The 21,941-nt window shown below is 44.4% G+C and overlaps 1 protein-coding gene across 3 annotated transcripts in view; it reads right to left on the reverse strand.

Annotated features, from left to right (window-relative positions):
* Nucleotides 1–21,941, reverse strand: part of PHF2 (PHD finger protein 2) — a 121,649-nt gene that overhangs the window by 49,697 nt on the left and 50,011 nt on the right. For all 3 annotated transcript variants that reach the window (XM_082211897.1, XM_082211898.1, XM_082211896.1), the window contains exon 2: nucleotides 8,477–8,562. In XM_082211897.1, the coding sequence (XP_082068023.1) occupies nucleotides 8,477–8,562 (86 nt within the window). The remainder of the gene's footprint in view (nucleotides 1–8,476; nucleotides 8,563–21,941) is intronic.

The following is a 21,941-nucleotide window of genomic DNA, read 5'->3' on the forward strand; positions in this document are numbered from 1 at the left end:
ATCTTTTAAGGTAAGGGAAAGCTTCCTCAGACCTGCCTCTTCAAGGCTTTGAATGTGTGAAGTGGGGCAAGACCTCCGTTTGCAGCCTGTCCAACTCATCTTCACAAAGCCATGAGGCCTGGAGTGGTAATGTGGGGAGATCCTCCTTGGCACAACAATGTGTGGGCCATGAGGGACCGTGGAGAGAAGAAAGATCTGTTGAATTTAGGCCTGTGGAATTCAGTACTAATTTTAACCGAGTATAGAGGGATGTGATCAGCCTGCATTCCAACTGATGTATCTGTGGTGATGTAGACACGCATACACACATTTTTGTTTTTAAAAATACTGAAAATCAAGGCACTTGCAATATATGCAGAGCATATTCTGTGAATTGATGCCTGTTTGGTGGTGAAGTCTGCTCAGGATTGTATGTTACCATCCACCATCAATCACTGCTTGACTGCATATTAAAGAATCCATGTGCGCAATCTGTGAAAGAGTGACCAAGCATGCAATAGAAAGGAGAATTATTTTGCCTATAATGTCAATTTTTTAATAATGTCAAAGAAAACAGTTCAGTCACCATCAGTAAGGACAGCCTGGCATGGTAACACCAAAAACAGAAGCCAAATGTCCAAGATATTGCATCAGGAATATGCAGTTGGGAAAGAGCCAATTTTCCAGATCAGACTGTCAAAATGGCGTCCGGGTGGATTTTTAATGCTGTAAAAAAATTTTTAAAAGCTCAAAGACTTAGTTTTTGAGGGGGAGATGTTCCCCGAAAAAGGACAACTTCCTCTCTACTATATGTGCATGTTACTTAATGAGCACTGCAACACATGAACAAACAGCTTCTATTACCGACAAAAGTAACTACAAAAGACTAACACAGCTGGTACAATGAATTAATAAAAGCTGTTTCATTTCCAATATTACTCTCTATCATGTATTCATTATTCATTATATTTATCTGACACGTTTTGCTGTGAAGTCTCTCAAAGCAACTTACTTTAAAAAAATAAATAAATTCAAACCTGATATAAAACAGCCGTAAAGCAAAATGCATATAAAAGGAAATGCATATAAATACATATAAAAGAAATGAATGCACTTCACTGAGACAGGATGGATAGAAAAAGAAGACACAGACATTTATTAAAATCATTTACGAACCACTCTTCATTGATCACACAATTCCTGGCATTTCCCTTATATGGTGTTGTTTACCTTCCCCCGTCCCCATCATTTTGGAGATGGTCTCTTTGACTTAGATCACTTTTTAAAAACTCTCCCTCCCCTGCTTGGAAGAGCGCCACTTTGACTTGAATACACCTGCCTCAACTTGAGGTTCACCTCTACTTAAGATCACCTGAAATAGGTTCAGTGAACCCAGCAATGCTCAGTAGCTGAAAACAACAGGACTTAAGCACCCATCTTGGAACATATTGTAGAACAAAACATTCTCCATCTCCCATCCATTGGGCTGTATCCCAATGGCAGAATGAAGTTCTTCTGAGGAAAGGAACCTTTGTATGCAACCTGCTGGGATGCTTTTAAGAATTCAATCAGTCACTTTTGCAGGAGACACATCTATAACCTGTGATTATGACGTTCATCAAATGCAGTGTTCTCCCTTGTGGAAGTTCTATGTTCTGTCAGGAGGGCTGATCTAGGCTCCAAAATCCAGTTTCCCCAGCAGATTCATCGAAAACCTCCTACTCCTTTATTTATGGATTGGAATGCTTTAAAAATGTTCACACTTTCGTTAAAGAAGGTGGTAATCATAGCATTACCATCTTGTGGAACTACTGATGGAAGTAGTGTATTTTACAGGTATTCTCAATACATAAACGGGGCCAGCTATATGGTACTTTACGGATGCCTGGAGGAAGCTGATTATCTTGTTCCATGTAAGTCTGGTTTCAGAGCTGGTTTTAGCATTAAAAAAGAGCATTAGTCACGCTGATCAATGACCTGTATCAGAAGAAAGACAGGGGAAGTGCAACCCTGTTGATTTTTCCTGATGTCTTAGAGCCTTTTAATACAACGGACAATGGTATCCTCTCTTGCACCAGTCCTGTAGGTTGGGAGTTGAAAGCACAGTGTTGCTTTGGTTGTTCTGCTCCTACCTACAGGGCAAATTTCAGAGAACAGCAGTGGGGAGTGATTGCTCACTCCCATGCCAGCTCTGCTGCTGGATCGCGCAAGCTATTTTGTTCCACTGCGGAAAACAGTTACTTGTATGAAAAGAGGAGTTCTAGCATGAGTGGGATGCAGAAACAAAGATATTGGAAATTAGCACTTGGAGGCGGGTGTCACAGATCAGCAGAAGTGCCTTCCTGGAAGCAGTGGCACTGTATTCACCATGGCAGGAATAGGATGGGATGGGGTGAGGTTATGAAAGCTTCCCAATTTACAGAACATGAGAATAAGTGGTCACCATATGCAAATGAGAAGTCTAAAGTAGTGAATGCCTACTCCAAGATGCTGACATGCATAGCATGATCTCAACGCGCATGTCCTACACTTACACACTTGCTAGTTATCATGATTCATATTACTCTGTTTAATGTAAGGGCCTATTGAAATGGATCCATCCCTGATTTGGTCCCCAATTCTAACAAGCATTCCAGTCCTCGAAAAACTTTTGCCAGCAAAGGCCTCACAAACTTGCTCCTAATAATAATAAAAAGGCAGTTGTTGTTCCCCCTCCACACACACACAACTGCAGCAAAACTCAGACCCTGGTCCGACTCTACTGAAACCTTTTGTCTTCCACTGAATTATCCCAAGAAACACGTTTTTAACAAACGTGCACAAATGCAATTAAATCAAAATTACTGTAAATATCGTCCAAGAGGAAGCAATTTCCTAAAATCTAGTCAGCAGGCTACAATAGTAAAGTAGAAAGTACAAGGAGAAAGTTATTTTTATGTTTGACATCTGGAAGGCATCTGTCGTGGAATGTGTGCACCAGGCATCCTTTCTTTTAAAAAAAAAAAATCCTACAACTTCCATAATAACAATGAGTGCTTATCTTTGCAAGTCTTGCAGTAATAAATCAGATGAAGGAGAACACCACTGAAAGAAGGAGACTTACTTCTGAGCGATCACACTGAAAATAACTAATAGTGTACTTCTATAAATGCTAACTTTGAGGCAGTCCCACTGTGTTCAATGGGGCTTAGTGCCTAGTGAGTATATATAGACTTTAGTCTACATGGGTCAGTTTAGACACAATGTCAAAGCACGATTAAGGAAGCTTAACTATGGTATGACATCTGAAACCATAGCCTGAAGTGGGTGGATATAGTTTATTTCTATGGATCATGGCATTAGTGCAGCTGGCGTTAAGTTTGATATAAAAGGCATCCCCTTGTAAACTATCTGTGACCCTGGTACAGTTCCTGTCTCTCACACATGACCTGGAAAGAACAGCTAACATCCTGACCCTGTGAGAGCTGCAGAAAAAAATCAGAGCACTAATCCTTGCATTTGCCAAAACGATCTAGTTATCAGCCTCCTGTCAGCAGGAACCAGACTTCACACAGACAATGAATGTCTCTCTTAAGAGTAGATTTATTATCCAGGAACTGTAGCGATAAAGACGTGGTCTTCCAAAATATAAGGTCGTGTTCTCTTCCCTTCAAATCTGTCTGCTATGAAACACTACAGTAAACCAGAAGGAACAGACACAGTTTAAAGGATTTGGTGTCTTGGTCTTCACGCACTAAGCAAGCCTCTTCCCTTCTCCAGGTTAGTTGTATCCAAAGTATACTTATAAACCCCAAGTTTTTCAATAGTCAGCTCACAGCTCCCCCTCTTTGCTCCTCAACAATCTCAAGGGCCATCCCTACACTTCATTGGACCATGAACCAAAGGAATGGGTGAGGGAATTCTGTTGCCTTGCTGACACAGGATTCTTGGGGAGAACTGAGGGGGCCAGCAGGCGTTATTGTTTCATTCATTATTATGTTGTGCGTTTTGGTGTTTTTATAATGTAAACCATCCTGCAATCCTCAGCTAAAGAGCAGTAAAACAAATAAACAAACTTTGCTCTCACAGAAGGCACAGAGCTCAAATCCCTGACTTTGTGCCTCATTTGCTCCAAGATCAGGTATTCCGACCGCCCCCAATTTACTTTCTTTTTCTCTTTAGTGTGAGTCGGTGGCAAACTGCTGCACTCAACTCTCTAGGTTTGGGGCAGTTAGGGAACATTAATTATATTGTGTGAATCATAGTCACTGCCCACATATTCACAACTTGCTGTCTAAAGTAGCACTCGCGTCTTTCACTTCCATGTAATAAACCAATTATTTTCTACTTCCTGGTGTGACAAATTCTATACCGGGTATACACACATTTTAAACAAGCACATGCCCTGACTCCATTGCTCTCCATAGGATACGCTGGGTCTATCTATGCACATGGTGGGCAGGTATGCAGGCTGATGCAGTGGCGTAGCGTGGGGGGTGCCAGGGGTGCCGGCCGCACCGGGCGCAACATCTGGGGGGGCACGAGTCCAGAGGGAAGGGACAAGTTCCTTCCTCCGCCGGGCTCCCCGCCGCCACCACCAGCCTTGCGCCCTAGCGCGCGCGCGCCTGGAAGCCCCCGGACCCGGCCAGGAGGAGAGGCGCTCGCCAAGCCCGGATCTGGAGCTCCACCTACAGCCCAAGGAGAGGAGGGGGCGGGGAGGCACCCGAGGGGAGGGGGCTTCGGCTGCCTCGGCCTGCGGGGGCTCCGCAAATAATAAATTTAATAAATTCCTGCTGACCCTTTTGGGGGGGGTCCTTGGCTCCTTCGCTCACCCCCAGCCCCAGTGGCGTAGCGTGGGGGGAGTGCAGGGGGGCCGGGCGCAACATCGGGGGGCGCTCGCACTCGAGTGCTAAAATCCACGGGTTAGGGGGGCACAAATTACTTTCCTTGCCCCGGGTGCTGACAACCCACGCTACGCCACTGGGCTGATGTACACCTCGTAACAATATCACTAACTTTGAACTGAAATCATACACACAGTTTCAGCTGCTGTTCAGAGCAGACAAAAATACAAGCAGAGAAGCAGCAGACAGTGTGGTGAACAGTGGTGCTCACCTGAACGCTCACCAATGATGGAGAAAGAGGAGGACAGGTGAGGCAGTGCTGAAGTCAACATGATGCAAATGCAAATTGAATCTGGGGCTCCAGCTGATTCTTTTACACTGCACCAACCTCTCTGCTGCCGCCTCCTCTACTTCCCCATAAGCAGTAGCGATGCGACCAACCAGAGGTCAGGTGTGTGCCACCACCACCCCACCACATCATCCAACTCCTATCAGTAGCCCTAAATTATGGTTTGCCTGTTGTGCATATTGATGTTTAAGGCATGGTTTGGGTTTCAGTCAGTCAGGTCGTGCACCCATAGGAAGGACCAGAGAAGGAATGACCACTGGGAGAAGCACAGAGAGAAGAAACACCATAGTACGTCTGCATCAGCACAACCGGCCGCCTTCATCTGCCCCAGCTGCAACAAAACATGTCTCTCCCACATCAGTCCCTACAGCCACAGCAGGCACTATAACTTTCCAAAAATTTGACTTCACCCACAAGGGTCCAGTTTTCCATTGTTTCCCAAGACAGATGGATGCCAACAAGAGTTACGATTAGTACCAGCATTATTTGAATCTCTCCAGTGTTGGTTTGTACCCACTGGGATTGGTAGGGCAGAGGGCAGGGAGGTCAACAGTATGTCGAGTCAAAGTCAATTTAACAGGCAGATCCAATGAATTCTAGTTTTGCCGCCTTCCTCTTCTCTGATTACTTCTACAAAATCAGCACTTAGGCCCATGTTTCTCAAACTTGGGGTCCACAGCTAGCTAGTGATGATGGGAGTTGTAGTCCTACAGCTGTGGACCCAAGTTTGAGAAACACTGACTTAGACTAAGGAGGAGGGAGCTGATATTCAGTGCCACACTCTGGTTTGTTTTCCTTATTTTCATGTTTTTATCCTATTTTACTCTGTAAACCACCCCGAGATCTTATGATGAAGGGCAGTTTATAAATGAAAAGAAAGAAAGAAAGAAAGAAAGAGGGTTGTGGGTTGGCTGAGGGCAGACAGGTGGGTGGGGCAGTGCCTCTATTTGCTTTAACTGCTCCTCAGCATTTGTCATTTTCCCAAATCTTATTCTGGGAATTGTTATTTTGACATCAAGAAATCATCCAAACCCAGCTGTGTCACACCATGGAATGCTAGTTTTTGTTAAAAGCCTTTAAGAGCCTACTTTAACATGAAAATCATGTGCGGATTTTACAGTATAATTATATAATAATAATAATAATAATAATAATAATAATAATAATAATAATAAATTTGTTGAATTTATATACCACCCTATACCCGGAGGTCTCAGGGCAGTTCACAGAATAAAATCAAGATATAAAACCACAAAATACTTAATAAAAAAAAGCCCTGTTTTGTCTACAGTCCCAGCAGATATTCAACTGTGTGCAGCAAATTGTCACGGCCAGATTTTGTTGAGTTTTAAGAAGCCAAAATGTGCTTAAAGCATTCAATACTAGATTTCTCCCCAAAACACACTTGTCATAATAACTGGAATATTACACTTGTTGCCTTCTTTGAAAAGTTGTTTAATTTTGATCCTGAGCGCTAGCGGTTCCTCATTCCCTTTACGCAGGAGGCCTATAAAAACTGACAAGGTAAAGGGGTGTGTTCTCCAGATCCCAAAATACGTCAAGGACAGTAGAAGATAAATCATATATTTGAGTGGCAAAGAATGGAACTGCACCATCAACCTATATTAATATTAGACAACCTGAGACAATTAGACAATCCTTCCCCTGCCCCTCACTCAGTGTTTAATTGAGGTTCTCTTGTTAGGTAAAATCATAAGCCCTATGTTAAAATCATCCAATAAAACTTGAAATACTCTGATATATGTTCACATCTCAATTCCCCGCTTCCAGCTGATATAGTTCTGTCTTATCTATCCATTCATTTTAGTCATTTATTCATTTTATCTTTCACTCCTAAATTATGAGGAATTAAATATCATATACATTGCTGTGTTGTTATTGAAGAATTTCATCCAAGACGCCAAAAGGAAAATTAACATTTTATCTCTTACAAAGGAGGTCATTACTGACAAGGAGAATTTTCTGCCACATTGCTTCTCTTCCAGATAAGTTATTCAATTGGAAAATTATTCCCTTTACAATTGACTTATGCAACCCTTTTCTGATGTGTGTGTTTTTCTCTAAGAGCCAAGCCTTTTAAACCTACCTCCAAAAAGGCAAATATGCTGAACCCTTTCTTAAAATGTTTTTGACTGTTTGCCTTAACATAACTTGCTGTATCATAGCAAGAAAATGTCATATTTCTAATCTTATCCTTACTCAGAAGTAAGTCCATGCATATTTACCTGGAAGTTAAGCCCTGCTTAGTTGAATAGTGCTTACTTCCCAAGAGCTAAAGAATTTTTTCCCTGTGATTTTTCTAGATTTTTCTTGATGGCTGGGAGGTGGATGGGTGAAAATCAATTATTTTAAAGCAATGTGAGGAACTATGAAAGATCTATCTGTGAGGGTCCATTTACCCATATAAGTTATCACTTGGTATTTCAGTCATCAGATAATGAATCTGCATGTTTGTTTGAATCCGTGCTTACTCGAGTTTCAAGTTTTAACCAAAAATATTTAATAACAGCATCAGTTTGTTGTCCTTGCTTTTTAAAGGTATTTATCATAAACAGAAAATATGGGCTCAGTCCTATACAGTGGACGCTCGGGTTGCGGACGTGATCCGTGTGGGATGCACGTTCGCAACCCGCATCTGTGTGTATGTGCATGTGCAGGTTGCGATTCGCGCTTCTGCACATGCGCAAAGCGTGATTTAGCACTTCTGCGCATGCGCGACCGCCGAAATCAGGAAGTAACCCATTATGGTACTTCCAGGTTTCGGCGGTCCGTAACCCAAAAAAAACGCAACCTGAAGCATATGTAACCTGAGGTATGACTGTATATTCCAGTTCTGTATCAGACTGTATTCCACTAAATTATCGCACATGCCGAATGTTTTTTGCAAGCACCACAGAGCTTCGCTTGCCTCTTCTTCACCCATGTGCCAGAACCAGCTATGGGGGTTCCCACAACCCTCCAGCACAAATATGGGGGTGCTCCGGGTAAGGAGGGGGGGAGGAAGCTTCATTATGCTCACAGAAATTGTTCTGCATGCACAATGATACAAGCCATCAGTGGCGTAGCGTGGGGGGTGCAGGGGGGGCCAGCCACACCGGGCGCAACATCTGGGGGTTAGGGTTAGGGGGCGCAAATCCACGGGTTAGGGGGCACAAATCCATGGGTTAGGGGGCACAAATTACTTGCCTTGCCCCGGGTGCTGACAACCCATGTTCTGCCACTGCAAGCCATACAATATTTTGGGTAAGAGAATAGTACTTATAATATAATAGAGGGACTCTATTGGTCAAGGGACTATACTTACAAGTAGACTTTCCATGGGTTTTCTCACAATTTGGACAGTGGTAGATATCAATATCTGGAGCCTCATCTTCTTCTACACCAACACAACTAAAAGACATAAAAGAACAAAGAGTTATGTACTGTCTTTTCTCAAATGGGAAAAATGGATAAAGCAATAAGACATTTCAGGGTTTATCAATCCTCATATCCAAGTTTCAGCCTACCTAGGCATATATCAAGACTTGGAAATATCCATTACATGATGACATGGTCTATGCTAGTTGGAGCCATTTCCATTCATTGTCTGACATACCAGGACGGCATTGTGTTTCTATCTCTTCCCCAAGCAATTGCCTCTGATTATGTAACTGGTTATCTGGACCTGGCCTGGGTCAGGAGAACACAATGTGACAACACTCTTTTTGTCTTTAGCATCACTCTGCTGCTTTGCTGCAGCTGGGTTAATTATTAAAAGTAATGCCAAGGTCACACACGTTTTTCATCTGAGAGCAACCAGACAAGAAGGACCTGCAATTCACACAGTAGACTTAAATGAAATATCAAAATGGAAGCCACTGGACAAGAATGAATGTAGCCTCTCCCTTTGCTTTACAAATACAGTTTTATCGTAGGAATTTGGTTTGCTAAATGATTTTTAGATCATCATCATTTATTATCCATTCCCCAGCCACCCTGGACGGCTTCCAAAAAAATATTAAAAATACAATAAAACATCAAATACTGAAAAAGTTCCCTAAGCAGGGCTGCCTGTTCATCCATTAGATATCAGGGTGGTGTATCAAAGAAGACCAAAATGGTCCTACAACCATGAAACAAAATCTATTAAATGCAGTCCAAACAACTTTTAATTCAGTAGGCCATGTTATGCAACTAAAGCGCCCAGAGCAGACACAATTTTTTTGAGTTGGCATTGAAATGTTAATGAAGTTGGTGACAGCCATACTTCTGCAGAGAGGGTGTTCCACAGCCAGGGTACCATGACAGAGCAGGCCTTTCTTCCTCACTGACAAGCACTTTAAAAGGAGCCTCGTCAGCAGATCTTAAGACATGGACAGGCTGGTACAGAGAGAGGTTAATTGGGACATATCCCATTTGGGGCTTGAAAAGTTGAAACCAGGACCAGAAACAAACAGGCAGTTTTCTGCTCCACAGGAATTATAAACAGGATGAAGGAAACGTGGAATAAACTGGGATTGTGATCCATGGCCTGGCTGTGGAAAGTAATGCAAAATCGAGAAGCTTCTACAGAAGTCTAATGATATATCTTGGTTTTCTAAAGTAGAAAGTATGGTCACAAAGGAAAACTTGATTTTACATATGGCGGTGTGTATTCCCCCCCCCCCCGCTACATGCTTAAAACTCTAAAGCGGTCTTCCTTGACCCAGTGCCCTGCAGACTGTTTGGATTGCAACATCCATCAGCTTCAGATAATACTCTGGCTGGAGGAGGGTGACAGTTGTTGTCTATATAACATCTGGAGGACTACAAGCGGGGAAGGCTACTCTTTCAGGCAGGGGTCGGCCGGCAAAATATTTTAGCCACAGGCTAGTCCACTGTCCCTCAGACCTTGTGGTGGGCCAGAGAAGCAGCACAGGGGTGGGGGCTGGAAGAAGAGGCAAGGGGGGCAAGTAGTCCTCCTCCCCAGCCCCAGCCGCTGCGCTTACCATCCCAGGGGCTGCTACCACCACCACCACCGCTGCTGCTTCTCGTGGGTAGGCAGAGCGAGCTCAGCCCAGCCCCCTTCCTCCTCTAGGTAGGGCGGGGAGAAGCCAGGAGGAGGGAGGGAGGAGGAGGCGGCGCTGTGTGTGGAGGGGGGAATGGAATGGCGCAGAAAAAATAATGGCGCAGCCCGAACGAACAGAACCCCACGCGGATCCACGGACAGTCTGTGGGCCGGATCCTGAAGGCAATTGGGCCTGATACGGTCCATGGACCTTAGTTTGCCAACCCCTGCTATCAGGTATGTGGTCATGATTCAAAGTAAATATAAATAACATTAACATAACCAAGCCCCCTCCTTGGTACACACATACCACAATGACTCCCAACTGCCCCTCTGCAAAATAAGAATATATATGATTTCAACCAGTACAAAGTATGTAAATACATGCAGCTATGCTGGTGGTTCTGGGTGCAGAAATTGGACATAATTGTAATATACAGTGGTACCTCTGGTTACGTACTTAATTCGATGTGGAGGTCTGTTCTTAAACTGAAACTGTAACCTGAAGCACCACTTTAGCTAATGGGGCCTCCCGCTACTGCTGCACGATTTCTGTTCTCATCCTGAAGCAAAGTTCTTAACCTGAGGTACTATTTCTGGGTTAGCAGAGTCTGTAACTGAAGCGTATGAAACCTGAAGCGTCTGTAACCCGAGGTACCACTGTAGTTACAACCTGGATCTCTCAGAAATCAGCCCAAAACAGTGCTGAACTAACAAATGTGCCTGCAGAATATGGATTTTGTCTGATGATAACCATTTTGGATTTTGGTTTTGTACAAGTTATTTTGCTGCCATAATGCAGCTCCGCTACACAGAGAAGGAGGACATGTAGCTCACAGCATTTCTTGGTTGCCAAGAAGATTTCTCACATGACAGATGCTCAGGACACACATTAAGGTAGATGACAGAAAATACGGGGCAATGCAGTGTAGGCTGCAGTCAAGCTGTAGGAATGTAATCCAAGGAGAGAACAACCCATGAGAGGGGAACAGAAACTAGATTGGAAAGGAGTCAAGGGCCCAAATGATATATTTTTTATTTCTTAAAAAAACCTGTAGCATAATCAAGACAGCGCGGCAAAGAATTGTCGTGCAAAGGAGCAATTTTTTTTCATAAGCAACTGAGTCAAACACAATTATCTTTTGCCTGAATCATCTCAGCTTGAAGACACCATCTTTGGCTACAACCTTGCCAGCACAGGATAGACACAATTTAAGATGAACTGATCCAGACTGCAGCAAGAAGCAGTGTGCGTGTGTGTTCATTTTAACAAGATTTCTGTACAGTGCTGCCTAATAAGAACAAACCTTACATACATAAAGGTACCCCTGACAGTTAAGCCCAGTAGTGAACAACTCTGGGGTTGCGGCGCTCATCTTGCTTTACTGGCCGAGGGAGCTGATGTTTGTCTGCTTCCGCAGACAGTTTTTCCGGGTCATGTGGCCAGCAGGACTAAGCCGCTTCTGGAGAAGCCAGCGCAGCGCACAGAAACGCTGTGCATAAAACAATATAAAATATTCTTAAAACAATACCAATGAAATCAAACGTTCAAAACAAGTACACACAACATTTATCAAAAGATAGGTAAAATGGACTTCTATACAGACAGATATATTAAAATCACATGTCTGGGCAAGCTAGACTAAACAAAAAATGTTTTCAGCAGGCACCAAAAACATTGCAATGAAGGTTCCTAGCCTATTCTGAATTGGTAGTTGTTGGGATACTGCCAGGGAGACAAAGTCCATCATGGCCCCAAGCCGTCCATCGATCTCCCGTAGGCACGCAGTATCAGCAATTAGTGACATGAGTTTCCTGAAATAGCTTGCCACATTCCAGAGCTCATGCACACTCTATCAGCAGATAATGCACAGCAAAAGTCGCACTCAGGAGAGCATTATTTACAAGTTTTATTCAGCGTTGATCAGAACAAAGAAAGACATGACTGCCTGCATCAGTGTCTCCAGCACAGAAAGAGAAACGAAAGCAATAGAAACATAAACATCCTGTGAACAGGAAATACGCAGACTCTGTGACTCACAGCCTGCTCCCTTTTAAGGTGGAACGGAAATATCCTAACATCCTCCCCCTTTCCGTGTAACCTGTAGTACCTGTGGTTCAACCCAATTGCAACTTCTGTACATAAACATTAAGTTGTTCTCTGTTAACAACCTTAGACAACAGATCAACAGGAATTTCATTTCCTGGCATGTAGGACACCTGAATGAGTCCTTTCTGAATACACTCTCTTGCATGATGTAGCTTAATGTGCAAGTACTTGGTTCTTTGCTTGCAACTCTCTGAGTTCAGCAAAGCCAAACACGATCTATTGTCTTGATACACTTGTACAGGACATTTCACAGACACTCTGATGTCCTTAAAAAGTTGCATCAACCATTCACAATCCATGAGTGAAAATGACAGAGCATTGAGTTCTGCTTCACAGGAGCTTAGGCTCACTGTCGTCTGCTTCTTGCACAACCAGTCAAACAGGCAGTGGTTGTACATGTAGCATACCCCAGAAGTGCTTGTACCATCCGTGGTGTCACTTCCAAAACTTGCATCTGCAAAGATTTCAAGACCTCCAGTCTTCTGACTGGTGAACCTCAGCCTGTAGTGCAAAGTCCCTTTCAAATAGCGGGCTATGCGCTTCAGAGCTTTCCAATCCTGAACAGTAGGATTGTTGGCATGTCTGCTAAGCAGGTTAGTGCTTACAGCTATGTCACGTCCTGAGCACCTAGCAATGAAATTCAACTTGCCTAGAATGCATCTGTACAGCATTGTGTCAGAAAACGCTTCAGCAGTACTGTCTACCTGGTAACCTGTCACCATCGGTGTGTCTGCTGGGTTTGCCTCAACCAAATTCAACCTGGTTAATACATCAGCAATTTTCTGTGTTTGGTGTACCAGAAAATTACCTGCTTGGTCCCTCTCCACCTGCAGAGAAAGATAGTTGGATACCTCACCAAGATCCTTCATGTCAAAGTGCTCCTTCAGCTGAGCTAGGGTGCTTTGGTACAAAGCCTGATTCTTCCAAAACATCAGAAGATCATCAACAAAACACAAACAATACAGTTTGTTTTGCCCCTCCTCCTTGACAAACACACATGGATCAGCTTTACCCTGGCGAAAACCTAGAGAAAGCAATGTCTCAGTGAGTTTTGTGTTCCAACACCTGGCACTCTGCTTGAGACCATATAAGGATTTCCGCAGTTTACAGACCATTCCCTTCCGTATCTGCATTCCATCAGGTGGAAGCATAAACAGCTCCTCCCCCAAAATCTCGTACAAAAAAGCTGTATTAACGTCATGGTGGGAAACATGCAGTTTCTCCTCCGCAGCGATCTTGAGCATCAGCTGAATGCTCTCATATTTGACTGTGGGTGAATAGGTCTCGTAGTAATCCTGTCCTGGTACCTGTGAAAAACCTCTGGCAACCAATCTGGCTTTGTGTCTGACTACCTTGCCATTCTGGTCTGTCTTGGCCTTGAAGACCCATTTGCTGCCAACCAGTCTCATCCCTGGGACTACCGGTACCAGTTCCCAAGTTTGGTTCCTATTCAAGGAATCAACTTCAGCCTTCATGGCATTAAGCCAAGGCTCAGCATCTTTAGAGGTTAACTCCTGAACCTCTTTGAAGCTTGAAGGTTCCCACACCTTCTCTGAGCTACTAAGAACAGCAGTTGCCGTCTTAGCAAACTCATCAGCAAATCTCTTTGGAGGTCTGCCCTTCGTGGCTCTCTCAGATCTGCGTACTAGACGCAAGTCTTCTGGACTCATCTCCTCTTTCTTAGGAGAAAAGTGACCAATGGTGAACAGTGGTTCTTCCAGTTCATTGTCAGACGCATCAGATGGTCTGACTGAGGCCTTTTCGCTCTTGTAGTCTGCTGTGTCATCACTGTCACTGACACCAGCAGCAGCGCCGCCCACTGAACTGGAATCCGAACTCTGATCATCACCATCATCATCATCCTCAGCTTCCTCAGCTTCCTCAACATTATCTGCTTTCTTCACATCACCTTCATCCTCCTCTGGGTAACTCTGGAAAATTCCCACATTTCCCCCCCACTTAGGATTGTACTCAACACTTTTTGTGAACTTAATGGACTTAAGAGTTAGTCATCCATACCCTGTAAGCTCCTTTTTCGTACCCCATGAACAAACCATGTGCCCCACGCTTCCCAAGCTTGTTGCTCTGTGGGGTGTGTACCCACATGTCAGAACCAAAGATTCTCATGTGCTTGATGTCAGGGAGATTGGCATCATGCAACAATGTTTTCATTCCTTGCAGCAACGTTTGATTTGCTCGCTCCGCAAGCCCATTCATCCATGGCGATCTAGGCGTTGACAAGTCATGCTGGATTCCCTTCTCAGTCAGGAAAGCTTCAAACTGCTGAGAAGTGAACTCCCCGCCCCGATCAGTAAAGAGACAGCCAATACATTTACTGTGAACATTCTCCAACCAAGCACAGAATGCCTTGAACTTCGGAAATGCTTGCAATTTCTGCTCAAGCATAAACACATGAATGTACCTGGAAAAAGAATCAATTAGAACCATGAAGTACCTTGCTCCTCCTAAAGAGGGCGCAAGTGGCCCAACCAGGTCTGCATGCACTAGCTGGTAGGGTTTGGAAGCCTGCCTGCTAGACTCCTTGCCTTTTGGAGCAACCTTCACCTTGTTCTCTGCACAAGATACACATTTCATGTGAAACTTACAAGGTTTGATGTTCAAACCCTCAACCATCTCTGGCATCTTGGCCAGTGCCTTCCAAGAGAGGTGACAAAACCTTCTGTGTGCATCGTGAATGCATCCTGCATGAAGAACTTTGTTAGTTTGTGCAACACAACAAGAATCAGCATTAGACACAACAGCACCATTGTCATCATAAGTTATACAGAACAATCCATCCATAAACTTTGCATGCAAAATGTCCTCTTTGCCTTTCTTGATGACACAGACGCTCCTCTTGAAGGAAATATCAAAACCACGCCCAGTCAGCTGTGGGACACTGAGCAAGTTGTCTGCAGCACCTGGAACATATAGTACATCTTTGATGGTAGTGTGCAGACTTGCCAGTTTCACAGTCCCTTCTCCTGCGATTCGCAACGTCTTTCCGTCAGCCAGGTGGATCTCACCTTCTTGAGGTTTGAAGGAGATAAAGAGATGGCGGTCCCTTGAGACATGGCAGGTACAGCCCGAATCAACAACAAACCTGGCTTTGGCCTTTGGAGCAGCTTTTCTAGCAAGCAAAACCTTGTTTTCCATCGGTGTGGGCTTTTGCTGCTTGCCCCCCTGCTCCTGGCCATCAGACCTGCCTTTAGCCTTTGGTGAAGCTGTGCCAGCAAACAAAGCCTTGTTTTTCCCTGGCTTGGGCTTTCCACCCCTCCTCTGCCTCTGGCCATCTGCTGGCTTCTTCCTTTGTTTATTTCCAGTCTTTGGACAAAACTTCTGAGTGTGACCTTGGGTCCCACAGTTCCAGCACTTCATAGCTGCCAACGCTTTGCCCCCCCCCCGGAGGCTGGAATGCTGTCCCAGATTGCTCCCCCTGGAGCGCACAAGCCAACTCAGCTGCATTCCTTCTATCGTATTCGTTTTGCAAAGTCGCCAAGACCTTTGTAGCAGTGAGGTCTTGCGCAGGGAGAGTCGCCAGCTGACTTGCCACGGCATGGTAGCTTTCATCCAGGGAGTACAGGATGAGAATTGTAAACAGTGACTCAGGCATATTGAAACCTCTCTGAGTCAATTCCTGTCTGAGATGCTGCAAATGTAAAACGTGGGCTCTAAGGTCTTCCCCTGGCTCCAAACGCTTCCTGTGCAGCTTTCTGAAATAAAGCAGCACAGACCCAGCCTCTTGTCGGAGATGACAGGCTCTAAGCCCGTCCCACATCTCACGGGCACTGGCCTTGCCAGCCAGGGTGATTAACTCTTCAGGAGCTACTGAGAGCAAAATTATCCCCATGGCTCTTGAGTCCTGTGCCATCCATTCATCTGTCACAGGGGCTAGGGGGTCCTCAGAAACGGTATTCCACACTCCAAGCTTTCTCATCTGGCCCTCACAGTACCTTGCCCAGGTCTGATAGCTGTGGCCATTTAGCTTTGGTGGAGACGGAGCAGCTTCTGAGGATTGTAAAAGATCCATCTCAGCCTTTTACTTGAGCCGTGAGTCTATTTCACTTCAGAAACGTCTTATCTCGGCAGCCATAAATCTTGAGGCCTGCTTGGCTTGACTCCCAGACCAATTAGGCCTGCCGGACATCAAAAGCTCTTGCCGCGGCAAACAGAAAAGCCTTACTTTCGCTTTTCCTCCACGTACCTTTCAGCAGTCTGTCGCAGTCTTACTCTCCTGTAAGTGCCGTGAATCTGGGCCCGAAACCTGTTGTTGGGATACTGCCAGGGAGACAAAGTCCATCATGGCCCCAAGCCATCTGCCGGACGATCCATCGATCTCCCGTAGGCACGCAGTATCAGCAATTAGTGACATGAGTTTCCTGAAATAGCTTGCCACATTCCAGAGCTCATGCACACTCTATCAGCAGATAATGCACGGCAAAAGTCGCACTCAGGAGAGCATTATTTACAAGTTTTATTCAGCGTTGATCAGAACAAAGAAAGACATGACGGCCTGCGTCAGTGTCTCCAGCACAGAGAGAGAAACAAAAGCAATAGAAACATAAACATCCTGTGAACAGGAAATACGCAGACTCTGTGACTCACAGCCTGCTCCCTTTTAAGGTGGAACGGAAATATCCTAACAGTAGGAAGGTCGTTGCTACCACATGAAAGGATCAATGATTTGCAAGCGTGGAAAGATTATTATGTGGCACTGGTAAAACTGCCAGTTTGGGTGTCAGAATCAATAGCTTTCCAGTGGCAGCCAGAACCCAACTCCTTTCCAGACCTACTGAACTTATGAATGCTTATCCCAGACTCTATCTGTTGATGCAATAGATCATGTGGCTGCTCTGTAGGAGAGGACAGATGGCAACAAACCGCAGCCCTAAACGGCCTCAGCCCAGTATACCTGAAGGATCGTCTCTACCCCCATCATTTAGCCCGGACACTGAGGTTCAGCTCCAAGGGCCTTCTGGCGGTTCCCTCAATGCGAGAAATGAGGTTATAGGGAACCAGGCAGAGGGCCTTCTCAGTGGTGTTGCCCAGCCTGTGGAACACCCTCCCATCAGATGTCAAGGAAATAAACAACTACCTGACTTTTAGAAGACATCTGAAGGCAGCCCTGTTTAGGGAAGTTTTTAATGTCTGGTGTTTTATTGTGTTTTTAATATTCTGTTGGGAGCCATCCAGAGTGGCTGGGGAAACCCAGCCAGGTAGGTGGGGTATGTATGTATGCATGTATGTATAAATAAATAAAATTTTATTATTATTAACCCATAATCAGGCTGTAGCACCTCAAGAAAAGTCAACTGCTACATTATTATTGTAAGTAAGCCAGTGGCCAAAATAACTTGGTTCTCCCTGGGTACGGTGCACCTTGACTTGCTGCCTCAGAGAGCAAAACAGCTGGCACTGACCCAGGCGCTGCACATAGGGTAGGATTTTGCATTTCTCCGCTCTCTCACAATGAGACACCAACACAGCTGAAGCAGCTACTGCCTCTGCACAGATTAAGGAGTGCCCCCCCCCCAAGGTTCAGTCCAATACCTTCAATGCTGTGAGATATAAATCTCACAGCATTAAAGGTATTGGACTGAACCTTTATCTCAACAGATAGTTTGGCTCTGATGCCAAATATACCATGAAATTGTGTTCTGTCAGGAAATGAATGCGGCTTTCAATCCCCAAATAGAGGTTATGTCCCCCGTCCGTGCCCCGTCCGTCCCGTCTCCACCACAATATATTTCCTCTCCCTACAGCCTCTGCTGACCAATGGGTATCAGCTTGTGAAAAGTTTGGAATGTGAAAAGGAAATTTTCAGCTTTCTGGTTATGACAGCTTTGCGTGTGTGCCACAGTGGGCTCTGGGTGCATCAAGCAACGTTCCCCGATAGAATGAAATTTGGTGGCCCTGTGTGCCAAATCACTTTAGAAGAAAAGGGGTCCACGCACAAACAAAAGTGTTTTTTTTCTGACTATTTAGTAACACCTCAAGGTGTACAGATTAATTATGCCCCCCAAAGAGTAGAAACCCTCTCAAAATGGGTTCCAGAATACTGCAGATATGTGACACTGGCTGCATACATATGTTAACTACAATTACAGCACAATTAAATTAACTCCCCCCCCCTCCCACAAGAATCCTGGGAACTGTAGCTTACCTCTCACAGAGAGCTACAATTTCCAACACCCTCAACAAATCAAAGTCCCCAAGATGCTTGTGCTTTAAATGCTGAGACTGTCTCAACAATGTCAAAATGGGAATGCCAGAGACACACAAAGGGCTGGAGAGAAGAGTGTCCAGAGGGACCCCTGACCATTAGGTCCAGTCGTGGCCGACTCTGGGGTTGCGGCGCTCATCTTGCTTTATTGGCGGAGGGAGCCGGTGTACAGCTTCCAGATCATGTGGCCAGCATGACTAAGCCACTTCTGGCAAACCAGAGCAGTGCACGGAAACGCCGTTTAACCTTCCCACCAGAGCAGTACCTATTTATCTACTTGCACTTTGACGTGCTTTCAAACTGCTAGGTTGGTAGGAGCAGGGACTGAACAACGGGAGCTCACCCGTCGCGGGGATTCTGATCGGCAAGTCCTAGGCTCTGTGGTTTAACCCACAGCGCCACCCGCGTCCCTCGTCCAGAGCATAGCAACAAAACAAAAACAACCACCACCTTCCCTTCCTCAGCTCTTATAATACCAATGGCAAACCAGCCATCAGGTGGAGCTCAGGTAAAACTTGCACATAAATATAAAATTTAGCTTACTAGGTAGCAGGTTGAAAGCCAGGGCCTTCAAGGCTCCATTCCACATGTAGGGTCAGCTAGTCATGGCCTTGTCATCTGATCCAATAGGTCATTTAAGTTATTATGTGTTTCATTGCAAAGAGTTGCAGTATAAGACTGCTATTCATTAATCACAATTCATTAATCACAATATTAAATGCTTAACACTAGTCTTTCAAATACAGGGCAATCCTCTATTCAGAAGTAAGTCTTGTTGAATTCAACAAGGCTTACTCCTGGGAGAGTGGGGATAGGATTGCAGCACAATTTTTTTGTGTGTGTGTTGTGCATCAGTCTTCTTCATGCAGAAAACAACTTGAGACTTTCGTGAATGATGGGAAGCTCATAACTCTTTGTACTTTGATGGAAACACCACACCTAACCCAATTTTGGAAGCAACCAGCTAAAGCTATAAATAGTAGGCAGGAATCAGGACTTTTCAGCATAGAGCATAGAAAGAATCATCAGTTACTTTCTGTGTTTCGACAGCCGCCTAGCACTTCAGAATTCATTTGATCACATTTCTCTCGTGTTCACTTAGGAAGGTCTGACAAACTAAATGCAATTTCAGCAAAACAGAAACTCTTGCTTCAACAACACCCATTACACCTTGGTAAAGAAATGCCGTATTTTTTGCACCATAACACTCACTTTTTTCCTCCTAGAAAGTAAGGGGAAATGTCTGTGTGTGTTATGGAGGGAATGCCTACGGGTGGCATGCCTACGGATTTTCCTCCTCTAAAAACTACGTGCGTGTTATGGTCGGGTGCGTGTTATAGAGCGAAAAATATGGTAGTTGGTTTCATAATGGAATATACATGCATGCACACAAACAAGCTAACTTTCTTTAAAAAGTTAATCTTCCAGGTGAGCAGATTTAAACACAAAGCTGAAAGCTGACCCTAAACATAACAGGCCAATGGCTCGTCTCTTATTTGCAACAGGGCCACACTCCTTCATACAGTAATTAACAGTAAAATGTCAACACCCATTAAAGCTAATTTGGAAATTTATCCCCACTTAGTAGGATTGCCTCCGTTTTTTGACCATGGTCAGATCCACTGAGCCAAGCTGCGCATTACACATGAGATCTTTGACTGTACAGTGGTACCTCTGGATGTGAATGGGATCTGGTCCAGAGCCCCGTTCGTATCCTGAAGCAAACGTAACACATGACGGCGCATCTGCGGGTAGCGTTTTGTCACTTCCGCGCATGCGCATGACATCATTTTGAGCATCTGCGCATGCGCAAGTGGCAAAACCCGGAAGTAACGTGCTCTGTTACTTCCGGGTCACCGTGGAGTGCAACCCAAAAATGCTTAACCTGAAGCGTATTCATCCCAAGGTATGACTATATTTTCCTGTGCAAGGGGCTGTGACTCTGCTCACAGCAGTAGCTGGATGGTATTTTCCCTATCAAAGTCACTTTATCCCACCCCAGAAGCATATTTGTCCCATGGAGAGAAAAACCACAGGTGCGTGTGCATTTTTCCATTGCAGAACAAAGATCTGCTGAAATGGGGATCTTGACTGGGTAAGTGGCACACAAGGAGAAAGATTTAAAACACAGCCAGTGTGGTGTAGTGGTTAGAGTGTTGGACTAGGAATTGGTAGTGAAATAACTGCAATTAAATATGGGCAAAAAAAGATCACTGTGAGGAAAAGGAAGATACTGTCTCTCAGCCTAGCCTACTTCAAAGGGTTGTTGTAAGAATAAATTGTGGACAGGGAGAGCTATGGATGTCACCTTGGAGGGAAGGTGGGTTATAAATGCTTAATAATAATAATAATAATAATAATAATAATAATAATAATTGGAGTTACAGCATTGACATCTAAGGTTATAAATACAGAGAGACTGTAACTGAAGGAAGATATAGATGTTCATCACACTTCACATGTCAGTCACGTTTGCCCTATCGCTAAACTGGTTTTACAACCCATAGGAAGCACATAAAGGGCTAGGAGGAAGCGCATGCAGCCAACCAAGGCTCTCCAGTGCATGCTTAGAATTATGCACCTGCCTTTTGTATTTGGTGTGTTTGATGTGGGGAGCACCACTATAACATTGGTGTGGCTGCTGCAAACATGACTCCCGTGCCAAGTGTGAAGTGTCTCTTATACAAGCAGCATCAGATAAGACCCGGTTGAGATTAGTAGCTCAGTTTTTGAAATGGCATAAAGGAAATTTTGCTAGAGTGCAGCATTTTTAAAAATCTGTGCATGGAACTGAGTGCCTTGTATTAGACGGGGTCTGGAATGAGAGCCCCAGTTCTGAGATTCAAGCTACATTTCCACAGAGAGAGAGTAATACTAACCGTGCCTAAACAAAGGAGGCAAATGAACCATTTTACAAAGGTTCTGCCATTTGGAAAGTAAAGCAGAGTGAAAATATTGTGACAATATTAAGCTGTAACGGCAGATGGGCTTCTCAAATCGTATGTAGGATAGTTGGTGCCTCCTATGATCAAATTATGACATCTGGAAATACAATAACCATATGCCAGAGAAGATAATGGTGGCAATCATGTTGGGAGGAACCAAATAAGGGAGAGAAATAATGGCTCTTACATAAATCACAGTTTTAGGTAGATGGAATTTCCCGCTGTGTTCAATATGAGCACTTGGAGGCTTGGCATTAAGCATGCGTGTAATCTAGAGAGTAACTGAAAAAGAGAGCAAGGGTCAGAGAGACAAAGATCACCATCAAAATCCTGCCCAAACAGTGGCCAGGCTAGATAAGAGAAAGATTCGTTGGCAAAATCCTACACCTGCAATGTGCAACTATTAAGCATGGAATAATGAAGATTCTCATCTGGTTGAATTTTTGTGTGAATTTTTTTTTTTTA

Source organism: Podarcis vaucheri, assembly GCF_965113315.1.
Source record: "Podarcis vaucheri genome assembly, chromosome: 2".
NCBI classification, from domain to species: domain Eukaryota; kingdom Metazoa; phylum Chordata; class Lepidosauria; order Squamata; family Lacertidae; genus Podarcis; species Podarcis vaucheri.